The sequence below is a fragment of the Eretmochelys imbricata genome, chromosome 19, assembly GCF_965152235.1.
Source record: "Eretmochelys imbricata isolate rEreImb1 chromosome 19, rEreImb1.hap1, whole genome shotgun sequence".
Taxonomy (NCBI): Eukaryota; Metazoa; Chordata; order Testudines; family Cheloniidae; genus Eretmochelys; species Eretmochelys imbricata.
The window spans coordinates 2,782,439-2,795,739 of NC_135590.1; the positions used below are offsets into that span (position 1 = coordinate 2,782,439).

The 13,301-nt window shown below is 38.7% G+C and overlaps 1 protein-coding gene across 6 annotated transcripts in view; it reads right to left on the reverse strand.

Annotated features, from left to right (window-relative positions):
• The window catches only part of THRAP3 (thyroid hormone receptor associated protein 3), a 69,965-nt gene that overhangs the window by 21,931 nt on the left and 34,733 nt on the right, over window positions 1-13,301 (reverse strand). For 5 of the 6 annotated variants that reach the window (XM_077838074.1, XM_077838069.1, XM_077838070.1 and 2 more), the window contains one exon: window positions 184-345. In XM_077838074.1, the coding sequence (XP_077694200.1) occupies window positions 184-320 (137 nt within the window). In that variant the 5' untranslated portion in view covers window positions 321-345. Of the gene's footprint in view, window positions 1-183; window positions 346-11,860; window positions 11,879-13,301 lie in introns of those variants that run through there. The other variant, XM_077838071.1, reaches the window with a different exon arrangement.

A 13,301-nucleotide genomic window follows, 5' to 3' on the forward strand; every position in this document is an offset into this window, starting at 1 on the left:
TGCAAGACAGAACAGAGAGCAAACAAAATCAGTAACCCAAGACACAGAACACTTAAGCTACTCTAGAAACTAACAAAAGGGTTTTCACAGGAGGGCTTGTTAGTGCAGCCACCATCTGAGCAGAACAGAGGAAGAAGAAACACTCTTTGAAATCAAAGGGTGCAATCAAGCCGCATGCATTACCTGAGCCTGCGTTTTCTTGATCGCGAGACAGAACGGGAGCGTGAACGGGATTTGGAGAAGGATCGGGAGCGTGATCTCGATCCAGATCTTGAACGAGACGAGCGGGATCCAGATTTTGATTTGTTAGTTTTCGACATCTTTGAAAGCTCCTTTCAGTTACACCTGGTTGATATATGGGGGAAGGAAAATTAAAAACAAGTCAGTGAATAGTTCTAACTGCTTGGTTAGCTTCTCTCTCTGGCAGTTTTGATAGTTCCAGAGACTCATACAGTTGCTGCTGAATCATGAAACCTTTTAATTCCTCTTTGCAAAAAGAAAAACTCTGGAGTGCAAAATTTTTTTAAAAAGAAGCAATGTAGCACAGAAACAGGAAGCAGAAGGAGGCCTCTGTGCTTTTTCAAGCATCCTTTTGCTCCAGATAAGTGAGTTAATTTCACCCCGTCATTACCAATAATTATGGTGTCTGTTTAAAAAAAAAAAAAGTGAATTAGCTCAGGTTTTCCATAAAGCTTTCTTCTGCTTTACATTTTCGAAAGGAAAAGCAGAGTAAGATGCCATCAGTAAAATAATCATCCTCCAAGATATCCTAATTTCACTCCTTTAGACGCAGATCTATTCAACCATGAAATGAAGTTCTGGACATCTTACAAGCCTCACTGCTCCAAGTGTGCTTCATGCAGTTCTACAATCAGTTACAAGAGTACAACACTCACTGATGAGTCCAGCTGCAGTCCTTCTCAGTATTCATCCAGTGTTTCAAGTACTGACAATAAAGAAGACTATCCCAAAGCATTAAAGGACTTGAAAGAACCACTAGATTATACAGACACTTTATTAAAAAACGTGAATTTACCTGTGCTAGTTTCAGGAATATACCCAAGAAAAGCCAGACCAACCTCTTTGAAAGAGACCTTAATGCCTACACAATTGTTTCATTTATACCACTACCCAATCCCTACCAGACATACAACTCTTGAGGAAGGAACCAGTAATGAAGAGCCATTGGAAAACGACATGTTGAAGGAAAACTTGTTGGGTAGTCTTGCTGTGGTTTTCCAATGGCTCTTCATTATTGGTTCCTTCCTCAAGATTTGGCTAAAATATAGGTAACAGATATAAAACATCTTAGATTAGGAGAGTAATTTCACGAAATTTATTAAAAATTTGGAACAAATAAACGATGTAAAATTCAGATGTGATATTTTGTATTTAGAACTGATGAACTATTCTTCTTTATCAGTATCTAATTAAGTCACAAAGTCTTGATACGCATTTTTCAGGGCCCAGATATAGATCTTAAGAAGTCTAATCATGCAGGTTATAAATGCCCTCCCTTGTGTACTCATTTCCAAAGAGTACTAGGCATAATTCTAGCGTACCACAGTCAGGGTCTACTGCCATTTCTACTTCATAGCTCCAAAGCAGCAGCAGCAAGTCTCATTCCTCACTTTGTTCAGCGACAAAGCAAATCTTTAGAACTCAAATTCTACACTGCTGCAAAGAATCCACCAACTTTCACTGCTACTGGCTTCAACAAAACTTTCCCACTCAAAGTGAAAATGCTCCAGCCTCTCAGTTACTGAAGGAAAGGAAGAAAGTGCTGTTCCTCAGCGTAAACTCTCTTTATTCATTCCAAGATAGCACTTACTGGGGTGAAAGAAGGGTTAAATGCTAATGCATTTGGATTTCTAAGGGGTCTTCACTGGCAGCGCTTTAACGTGGCTTGTGTAGCCGCGGCATAGCGCTGGGACAGAGGTCTCCCAGCACTCTTTAAAAAAAACCACCACCACAAAAAAAAACAACCCACCACCTCCACGAGAGGAATAGCTCCCAGCGCTGGTGCACTGTCTACACTGGCACTTTACAGCGCTGAAACTTGCAGCATTCGGGGGGTGGGAGGGTTCCACACCCCTGAGCGAACAAGTTCCAGCACTGTAAAGTGCTAGTGTAGACAAGCCCTAAGTAGTCTACATTAGTGCTTGGCGTAAAGCAATTAAATTTTACCTCCAAATGACAGAGCAAAACTGAAAAGAACAAATGCTCCCAGTTTTAGCAAGAAAGCTAGATGGTATTCAATTCATCAAGCCCTAAACTTCACTGGATAATAGAACCAGCACCAAATTATTTAGCATGTAACAGGACATTAAGAAAAGGAGTACTTGTGGCACCTTAGAGACTAACCAATTTATTTGAGCATGAGCTTTCGTGAGCATATGCATCCGATGAAGTGAGCTGTAGCTCACGAAAGCTCATGCTCAAATAAATTGGTTAGTCTCTAAGGTGCCACAAGTCCTCCTTTTCTTTTTGTGAATACAGACTAACACGGCTGTTACTCTGAAACCTAACAGGACATTGATTCTCAACTGGTGAAATGCAGACCCCATTAAGAAGCAGAACCTTAATGGGAGCACGACTGGAAAAAGGTACCAAAATGGGATGTGTAATGCAACTTCTGCCTGAAACATGAGCAGAAATTTTGGATCGGTTTCAACACATACTCCTGCCTCTTCGGTTTTCCTCAATTCTTTTCCCACTTGCCTTCCACACCCTACTTTAGAATTCTGATGTATTAAGAGGTTTTAGAGCAGGGGCCTAAGAGAACAAACAAGCAAGAAAGAACCAGTCAGGTTTCTGGGGAAACACTGGAAAATATTTGCATTCATAAAACAAGTCTGACAACATTCTCTCCATGATATTTTGTTTGCCATTCAAATAAATCCATATCAGGAAATTCCCCACATCAGGAATCAGCTGTTCCCCCACCCGTAACAACTTAAAACAATAAGATGTGGGTACAGATGGCAGCAAAGAACACACAAGCGCTGTTTGATCACTCATGCAGTTTCCTTATTATAAATGTGAAATTGGTGCACGTAGAACCTAATGAGAGTACAGTGGCAAAATATATGTATTCATTATACATTCCTTATGATAGTGCTGATTCTTCATTTGAAATGGGTGTGTGTGTTTGGTATTTTTGGATGTTTTGGAACATGTCACATAGAATTCATAAAATAAGAATAAGGCTGCAGAAGAATTAAACAATAAAAAAAAAACCTCTACACACCTACATGCATATCTGGACGACATGCACCTTCCAGATTAAGGTGTTTTACTTACATCTTTTCCACAGGCTTACAGGAAGAATCCCCAGTTTTACCAACTGGAAAAATGAGGTGTCTTTTATAATCCTGCATTTTGTGTCAATCATAATACAAATAAATTTGTTAGTCTCTAAGGTGCCACAAGTCCTCCTTTTCTTTTTGACAATGCAGTGAGACACACCCACACATGCGTTAGGCATCTGGCAATCTGAGACAGCAAGGCAGAACTCCTCCATGTTAACTAATTCTTATATGAAATTTAGCATGCAAAGCCCTTTACAGCAAAAAGAGAGACAGCTTCTGAGGCTGTCACTGGTATTTTAAGGAAACATGACCTTAATTTAAATCTGAGTATTAGAAAGATGATTTGCTACTAACTTTCCTTTTATTTTAGGCCCTGATCTATTATATTCACTTCTTCAAAATGCCATAGGCAGGCCAGTTTCAGACACTAGGTAATGTGAATTGTGTTTTTTTTACTACCTGGTTGTATTCTGTAGTCCCCAATCAGTTACAAATCCTCTACCATTAAGCCTGCCCTGCTTCCATAAAAGGTGAACTGCCGACACACAGACACACAAAATTGTTCTCTTTGTTTCTTTAGGATACATAACCTAAAGCTTATTGTAAAATAGATATTCCGCTTTTTTATTTTTTATTATTAAACATTAGTAATTCAGGTCTTGCCTATTCAAGGGAATGAACTGCTATGTGAGCAGCAGGCAGGCTCGGTGCCGACGTTCTTGTCAGCACCGGGGGAGAGTGCGCTGTCCGTACCAGGTCTATTTTTGGTGCCAAAGGGACCAGTGCCAAGGAGATCTTCCCTGCACTGGAAGTCAGGTCCCTGCCTCTGTGCTCCACGAGAGCCGTGGCTTAGGTGCTGGAATGGTCGGAGGTGCCTGCCTTCGGTGCTGACAGCACTGAGGGTAAGGATCTCGCAGGAGACCCTTTACCCTTGTGAAAGTCTCTGCTCAGAGACAGTTGGGCTTCTTGCCTCTCTGCCTGAGAGGGTGAAGCCATGCTCCCAATTGGTTCAGACCTGGCCAGGGAGAGGGTTTGACAGTGCCCGTCTCCAGAGGTGGCTGCAGAGATTTCTGCTTGAGAAGCATTTTCAGCCACAGGTCCCTGTCACGACAAGCCCTGGTTTTGAGGCTCGTGCAATGGACACACTTAGCAGGGACATGTGTCTCGCTGAGGCACTTCACACAACGTGAGTGTCCATCGGACCTTGGCATAGAGTCCTGACAGGAAGCACGTTTCTTAAATTCTGAAGTCCCTGGCATTATTGACCTTGGAGTGCAAGGGGAGTGTGTCTCTGCAGTAGACAAGCTTGAAAAAAAACAGGGGGAGGGGTTTGGTTTGTTGTTTTAAACTAAGTAACTATTCTAAGGGAAGGGAAACAACTGGGATCTTACTAACTAACTCTTTATATATTCTTTGTAATTGTTTCCTTCAGAGACCAGGGAAGAGGATCAGCACTGCCCAGATGACAGCCGAGGACAATTGAGAAGGAACTGAGGGGGGCGCAGGACGTGCGCAGTCAGGCAGACTCTAACGAGACCGCGAGACAGCAGCTGAGTGCATGCATCCCGACCACGCACTGCTACCGAAGATCTCCGATCAACGGCGCCGGGATGCACCGTCACCTGGAATGGAGCGCCCACAGGGATAGCACTCCAAGAATCCAGATTTCTTGACTTCTAATGTTATCTTAGATTCTTTTTGTGACTACCTGATCTGTTCTCCTAATTTCCTCTGCCTAGGGGAGATTACATAATTCAATGGACTGCTGTAAATATTAGTGCCAAATTCTATCTTCTGATATCTGCAATTCAGACCCCCTGGTTCCAATGGGACATGCATGTGCATATTCCAGGGCAAAAAACGGCTCAATGTTTGCAAAATGTGTTGTAACCGCTTACTGCTGACTTTTAAAAAATTCTTTACACTGCATCTTCGTTTTTCTAGAGTAACAGCAGGGGTACAACACACTCCAGTTATAATTAGGAAGATTTTGCATTTTGAAAAAGGAGTTTTGCCCTTCCTGACATGTCCATCTGAAACAAAGTCAACTTTAAACAATAAGCTTTTCTGTCCATTTTGGAAAGTGACAGATGGAGACTTAAATCCAGATTCCTCATCTGGCACATCTAGAAATATACATACCAGAAAAGTATTTACGGTTAGAATGCTTGGGATACAGGGATGGAAAATATTGGGAAAGTAAACAGAGATACAAGGAACAGATTATAGGATCAGTTTCCCCAAGCAAAACCTCTCATGGACAGTGGCAGCTGTCTCCGTAATTTCAATATAAAAAGTAATGTAATCACTTGGAATTTCTTTATAAGTGTTACCAGTAACATTTTAAGATTATCTCTTTCTAAACTCTGTGTTGGCCCACAGATATTCAAGCTGGATCTCAGGACAGGCTGGCATCACCTGCTTACTTCATTTATGGTAAAAACACGTGGAAATAATGGTAGCGTAACCTGATCTTGTCAGAGGAAAAGCTTCCTACCATGCTCCATTAATTGCTTTAGCTATAAAATATGAGAGCACAACATGCCAATCCTTAATTACAATAATGGATAATTGTATTACTTAAAATTTATGCATGCAGTCTCTTCTACAAATGTATTTAGTCAGCTGCCACCATTAAACTATATATGTGTTTACATTTGTGAAGAAATGTTTGTCCCTCGAAGCATATGTTAAAACATTAACCAACTAGAAAAAATAAAACCACCATGTTATTTACTATTCAGTTTTAAATTACGCAATGCCCTATATCAGTAACATACAAAACCTAGCTCTAAACCCTCATGAATTTGGGACACGAAAATGTGTGTTTTGGAAGACAGTGAAAATTACATCACTACACCACTAGATTATGTTGACTCAGTAAGATTATAACTGCCATCCAGAACATTTCCTAAAAAAATTCAATCAAATACCTGCCTCCCAAGGTCACCAAATAGACATCTTAATTGCAACTACATCCATTAATGCGTAAGGAGTCAATCTGTTACACCGCTCTACTGTGATATGTTGCCAATGCTCATAGTATTTATTCAGTAATAGGTTTTCATTGGTGAAAGCCATCTGAAAAGTTTTATAAATCCTTATTCCTTGGCCTGTGTTTAACTTTTTTTTAACAAGTTTCATATCCACGTTTATTTATTTTCAGTAATTTTCTCCATAATCGTCTGAACTAGCAATGTTTAATGTAACTGAGTATGAGCAATTTATCAATATATCCTTAGAACAAGACAAGCCACACCCTAGAAGTAGACTATTACTGCATGGTACTTAAATAGGGTCGTTAATACCAAGTACTTACTAATCAGTACTTGGTTGCAGTTTAAAATACAATAGCACACTGATGTACAATCCAAAGGCTCTTTGAGACATGGTGTTAATGCAGAAAATATTAAAATGAATAGGAGTGGTGAGGAAAAGAGAAATCAGAGGTTCTTAACCCCGAAACTAAAATTCTGAAAGAAAAACCTCTTATGTTATGTGCCTTATAGCAGATGTTAATGCAATTTAAAGATGTTCCGTTACAAATTATGTTATGAAAACAGATTTTACTCAGTGTTGTAAACGAACATAAAACTAGACTAAAAAGTATTTTGCCAGGGCTAAAAAAAAAAAAATACCCAAAAGCTATTAACGAAAGGACAACCATTACATGCCATTAAGCATGCAAGAACTGAACCTTCTACAAAAATATCCAAATAATTAAGTCTCCTTCCCATCTATCGTTAGCAGCCAGTTAAATATTCATTAGAGCTGCTGCAAGAAAAATTCACAATTTGCAGAATCAGCTTTTGTGTCTTTGAACCTACTTTGGCTTTGAAAACTCACAATACAAAAACAAAGCCCTGGTGAAAGAATCTGTTTATAGACTTGAGACTCCCTGAAAAATCTGCTCTTCTTAGGCAAATGGAACAAAGATTAATAGCAGCTTTGGGATGTCACTGGGTTCTTTCTTTTCACCCTAGGGTGGCAAAGAACAATAATACCGTGAATTTACAGCATATACAGATTGATGTTATTAGGCAATCGCCTCTTCGTGGAAGGACTAACAAGTTATGATCTGGGTTGCAGAGTGGTAGCCGTTTTAGTCTGTATCAGCAAAAAGAATGAGGAGTACTTGTGGCATCTTAGAGACTAATAAATTTATTTGGGCATGAGCTTTCGTGGGCTAAAACCCACTTCATTGGATGCATGCAGTGGAAAATACAGTAGGAAGACAGAGATATATATATAAACACAGCGAACATGAAAAAATGGGTGTTTATTTTTATAGTTCAATGGCTCTAAATTTTTCAAATCAGAAAACAAGCATGGAGTGGGTCTTTTTTTCAAACTGATTATTCAACTGGGTGTTTGCAAAACAAATATTTAGTCATAATTCTTTCAGTCTTAATTATTTTTCATTATACCATGGGGAGAAGAATGTATATTGCAGTGGAGATTATTGCAGCAAAGTAACATGTGAGATACGATTATATATATATTTTTAACGTGCGATATCACAAGTTGTCCTTGTAGTACAAGAAATTAAGATGCTTAAAAACTACCATCTAAATACCTAAAAATTGTGAGAAAAGATGTTATGACATAAAACAGTGCATTTAAAACTTTTGTACATAAGAAACTGATTTATAAACTGGGCTCCTCAGTAATATACCTGAAATGTGTGCACTATATTACTACTTCTGGGCAGTGGGAAACAGGCAAATAGTTTAAAGTTAAGAGTAATGTTAACTGAATATGGAAAATTGGTCAAGTTAACACAAGGTTCAGTAACCTTTTTGTGGATCTGGTTAAAATAGTAAAACTTGCTGTATGAGACCAGAAAGAAAAAAAAGGAATTACATAGCTAAAACCCTATTCTTTCTTCAACTGCTATTTATATAAGCTAAATACTTCTATTTTTAATCAGCAGAGAAGAAATAATTCTGTCTGCTGCTTGTGTCCATTTAAAGTGAATTCCAATGGATTGACTTGAAATGTTTTCATTTCCAGTTTTTTTTTTTTTTTAGTCCAAAGTATGTGGGATACTCCGTCAACCATGGTCACCAACATCTTTTTCAGGAACAACATGATGGCAGTCACAGAATCAGCACTATACAAAGTGGGTCATGCCCAAGAACAGATGAAGTTACCAAGAGAGAAGTTACTTTAGTTTCTTCATTTTAAAAATGACATGCTCTGCCTCCCCCTTCCAAGAAAAACTGGTAATGGCAAATCTATTGACAATAGTTATCATATTCCGTACTGTAAGGCATATGGAAATATACGTTTTCCTCTCTGGATGCTGAAAAATACAGCAGTAAAAGATCACAGATGAGAAGCATTATCAGCAAGTAGGAAAGCCCCAAATGACAGCCACTTTTCAATGAGAGAATACTTGTGAAAGAACAGTTTTTACATAAAAATTAAAAGAAAAAAATCTTTATAAAATAATTACGTTGAGACACTGGCAGCTTTTCAAATGGCCATTAGCCAAATGTGGACCAAAGATTAAAGGACCAAACTCAAAATACAGTGCAAACGAAGGATGTAAGTAAAATATAATAATGGAAGGAATTAAACAGTCACAGGGCTTAAAAAGATATTAAAGGCCACAAAAGATGGTCCATGTTGCACCTTGAACAATTAAATCTTTAGTGGTGTTCATATAACAAAACTAACAAGAAGCTATGGCCTGGTCTGCACTAAAAAGTTAGGTTGACCCACATATCACTCAGGAACGTGAACAATCAATACCCAAGTGGTTTAGTTAAACCAACCTAACTCCTGGTGTAGAGAGCGTGATAGGTTGACGGAAGAATTTTTCCTCCGACCTATCCACTGCCTCTTGGGCAAGTGGAGTACCTATGTTGACGGGAAAAGCCCTCCCACTGGCGTAGGTAGCACCTACACTGAAACAGCTGCAGCTACACTACTGTAGCATTTCAAGAGCAGACAAGCCATGAGTTCTCCAAAGAGGTTACCCTACTTATGGGTCATTTTTAGCAACCTCAGGACTATTTTCCATTAATTTACAGTACAGTATTTCAAGAACTATAATAAGTGTATAAATAGCTGTAAAATATATTTATAAAACATTTTATAGTAGTAGGAATATTTCAATGAAATTAATTGTTGAAGAGAATTAGCACCAGTAGAATGCAAGTCCTTTACAAAAGCTCTCATCCCAATAGTCAATACTGCAATAATTTCAGAAAGTCTCAAGTAATATATGCCACTTCTACAGAGTAAATGAAACAGTTAAAAACTGACAAGAACACAAGTGAAAATGGCTGGTACCCTAACTGTCCCAAGTGCAAGCATACTGCACTATGCAATAAAGGAACTGACAACTAGCCAAAAAAAGAGCTTACCATTTAGACTCAGAAAACTGACATTCTGTAAGAGATTTTCCCCCAATCTCTCTTGGAGGCAACACCTGATGTGTTCAATTTCTGCATTTTAGATATCTATCATATCAGCCCGGTAACACTGTAATTACATTTTTACAATCCCATAACAATGGAAAATTTAAACAAAAACACACTCCCAGTGTACCCACTATTAAAATTATAATCAACTCAATACATCTGTTACACTATTTTAAAAACTGTGACATGAATAAATTTTATGTCCTAGCCATGATGAATTTATTGCCTTCCACAAAAGTGGAAGTTATGCAACAGTTCAAATTGTAATCTGAGGGGTAAAGCTGGGTCTCTGAAGACAACTGCATCATCCTGATGTATTTTATAGGATACCTTCTTAATGTCAGAATAGTTGGAAAGACAAAGTGTTTTATCATCTGGTATCATCATTTCACTAATTTAATACAAAATGTGCAAGTTGGAAGTGCCCTCCACAGACATTAGCTAAGATGCAGTGAGGCAGAGATTCCTGAACATTTACAATACAAGTGACAAAATATTAACATGGAAGCTCAACTGCATGCATGAAGGTAGAAAGCAGGAAGAGATTCATTTCAAAAGAACAGAAGGGCTGATACTCCCTCTACTTGTGAAATTCTCTTTAAGGTTTTACATGCTGGAGTGGGATGGAAGAACAGTAATTTCTGGCATCCCTTTTTCTGGATTATATTAGCTACAATAAGCACCCTTAAAGTCCAGGGTTCACTTCAAAGCAATTGCTAAAATGCACTCCAACATCCACTCTGGCATATATGCAGATTGTTTCCAATTGGGTTAAATTACTGTGTAGTCTATTTTGACTCAATAAACAAAGCTTACAGAAGTAAAAAGAAAAGTTTGACAAATTACTCCAAGTCTCTACCTAGAATGGTCCTCGAAGAATAAGGATAATACTCTGCACTTCCTAAAACTATACATTTTCAAAGCTCTTTCCGTTAATAAGGACTTGAATCTATTTTTCTTTCTCCCCCCATTTTTAAATTTCACTTTAAATTTTAATATCTACAACAAGGGTAATAAATAGGCAACTGTGGGTCAAATGTGGACCACCAGATTTTCAAAGGACCCCAAAATTGTTTTATTTAGTATTATGTTTTAAAATTATTTTCTCTGGAGTCTGAACCTTGACTATACCATGACCAAGAAATTTGGACTTTGAAAAAAAAATAACTGACTGCCCCAATCTACAAAATGCTAGACTCACACACCAGGGAGCCAGCCTTAATGAAGTCCTGATATCAAAGACTACTTTTTATCCAGCATGAAACCACGTTTTAGAGGGTCTGAAAACACTATCAGCTCCTCAGACTACTACTGACCACTTGGAGAAAACACTACTCTCCCTCATCCCAGGATTAGGTATCGGAACACGACCATGCTTAGATTAGGAAGATGTTACACTTTCAACTGTTCGGAGATTTTAAATTTATGCTTCTCTTTCATGCAGAAGATCATAACGTGGCCTGAAGATCACAAAACAGGATCTTAAAAAAGCTGAATATTGTTTGTTTCATCAAACTAAATATTTTTAGGGGATTTTTTTTTTGTTATCACCATGAGTCTACTTTGGTCTACAACATTTACTAGTTAGTCATTCTTTTGTTTGGTTAAAGTGCCAAAAACTCTCCTCCCTGTAAAGTTGTTTTGGTTGCTTCTTTGACCGTCAATGTAACTACACGCAATAAAAACAGAAAACAGAACTCATTCCTAGCAAGTGAGCTGGCTCCTAGATATAGCTCTTTTTAAACAGCCTCTGGACTCAAAGGGTTAAAACAGAAGAGCAAGTCAGATTCCTCTCACCTCACCATGGTAACATTGCATTTGTAAGCTTGGAACAGCTCAGCCTAGAGTTCTGTCCTAAAGGAGTTAAATGATTTATTTACTGAGATTGCCTCTGAACTTTATAGTATGAAAATCCTAAGAATATAAATAATTCTCTCTCTCCCATTCCTTGTAGAAACTTTAAATAAATTCTCAGATGTTTGACGGGGGCAACATTTCAAAGGAATTTATTTACTGTGAGACAAGACTCCTGAAGATTACTCTGGTTCTAATGGAAAGAGTTACCTTTAAACGGAAGAGAGGGATTAACTCAGAAAGTGGCCCTGGCTGCACACTTACCTTATTGTTCGGACTTCTTGTTTGGATGGGGGGAATCCACCTAAAGGAAACATATGCACAATGCCTCACATGGCTGATTGAGGAGAGCAGCTCAGGAAGTGGGCAGAAAATGAAAACGTGCCTGGCCCTGCGAGTGGAGAGTGCAGCAGAAGCCTGTTGCACATTGCAAAGAGAGCTATGGAGGCTCCTCTTTAGTAATAAGCCTGCGAGAGGTCACATTTCCTTCCTGCTCTCAGTCCTGACTGACACTTCAACCTCCGCCCCCTTCCACATTTAAAGGGCCAGGACTATTTTCCTCCATTGCAAAGTAGGTCTCATCCGGCAGCAGAAAAAAAGTTTTGGTGATCCTGCCTGAGCTGTTGCAGAGAGCAAGGCCGGAGCATGACTTGTGTGTGCACTTGGAACTGTTTTCATACAGAGGGAGCCGGTTTGACAGCCAATTTTCAACCAAAGCTGTTGGTTCTGTCTGGAAACCAGTCTGCAACCTTGTGTTAAAGCTGTTAAGTGTTGAAATAATCTTTCCAAATGATGGTTTAGTGAGTCCGATATCTAGGAACAGAATACAGTCCAAAGCTATCTTTCAGAGTCAAACTTTAAGGCAGTTCTACTGATGGATTGTAACTATTTCAATAGAAGAACACAAATAGGAGCAGAAGCTTTACATCTACATGCTGGGCAGCCTCAATAATCCACAGTCCAGTTAAAATATTAATGAGTTAAAATACTACTGCCATACTGCAGTAATCTTAAAACAAACCTTTATTAAAATAAAATTATATACCATGAACTTTTTGACATTTCATTTCTGATTACATAATCATTTCTGATAATCAGTGCTGATTATTGTAGGAAGATGTTTAATACACGGACCTTGGCTTACTGGTTTCTAAAGTATCACACACCCTTTAGGTGCTGTACGAACAGCAACCACCACTAAATCAACTTGGAATATAAACTGCTTTGTCTTTTTAGTTAGTTTAGTAAATTAATTCATATTTCAGTGGTTTAAAACATAACAGTTTCTTCCACAGTGAAGATACAAAATAATGACTCTGACACTACTAAAAGAATCAGAGTAGTGAGCTAACAGGAACTAGCCAGCTTATTGGTCTAGTTGGTTCATGAGTACTTCACATTCTCCAAGTATTAGTAGCAGCACGTTCTGTTATACTATGTGATCTGTAGATCACAGAACGCTGCTGTTCCACCTTAGAGAGGTAGCGGAAATATGCTCAGATGAACATAAATATGTGGACATCAGCTTGCTCTACCTCAAATGCAGTCAGCACCATCTACAATGCACTGCAATAGCTGCACAAGATCAGCAACGAGGTGAAGAGTAGCTGGCTGAAGCTAAACTTGGGCAAAATGGAGCAGATACTGGTGGAGAAAGGAAGCACTCCAAAGAACTAGCTGCTACTACCAACATATCGCTCTCCTT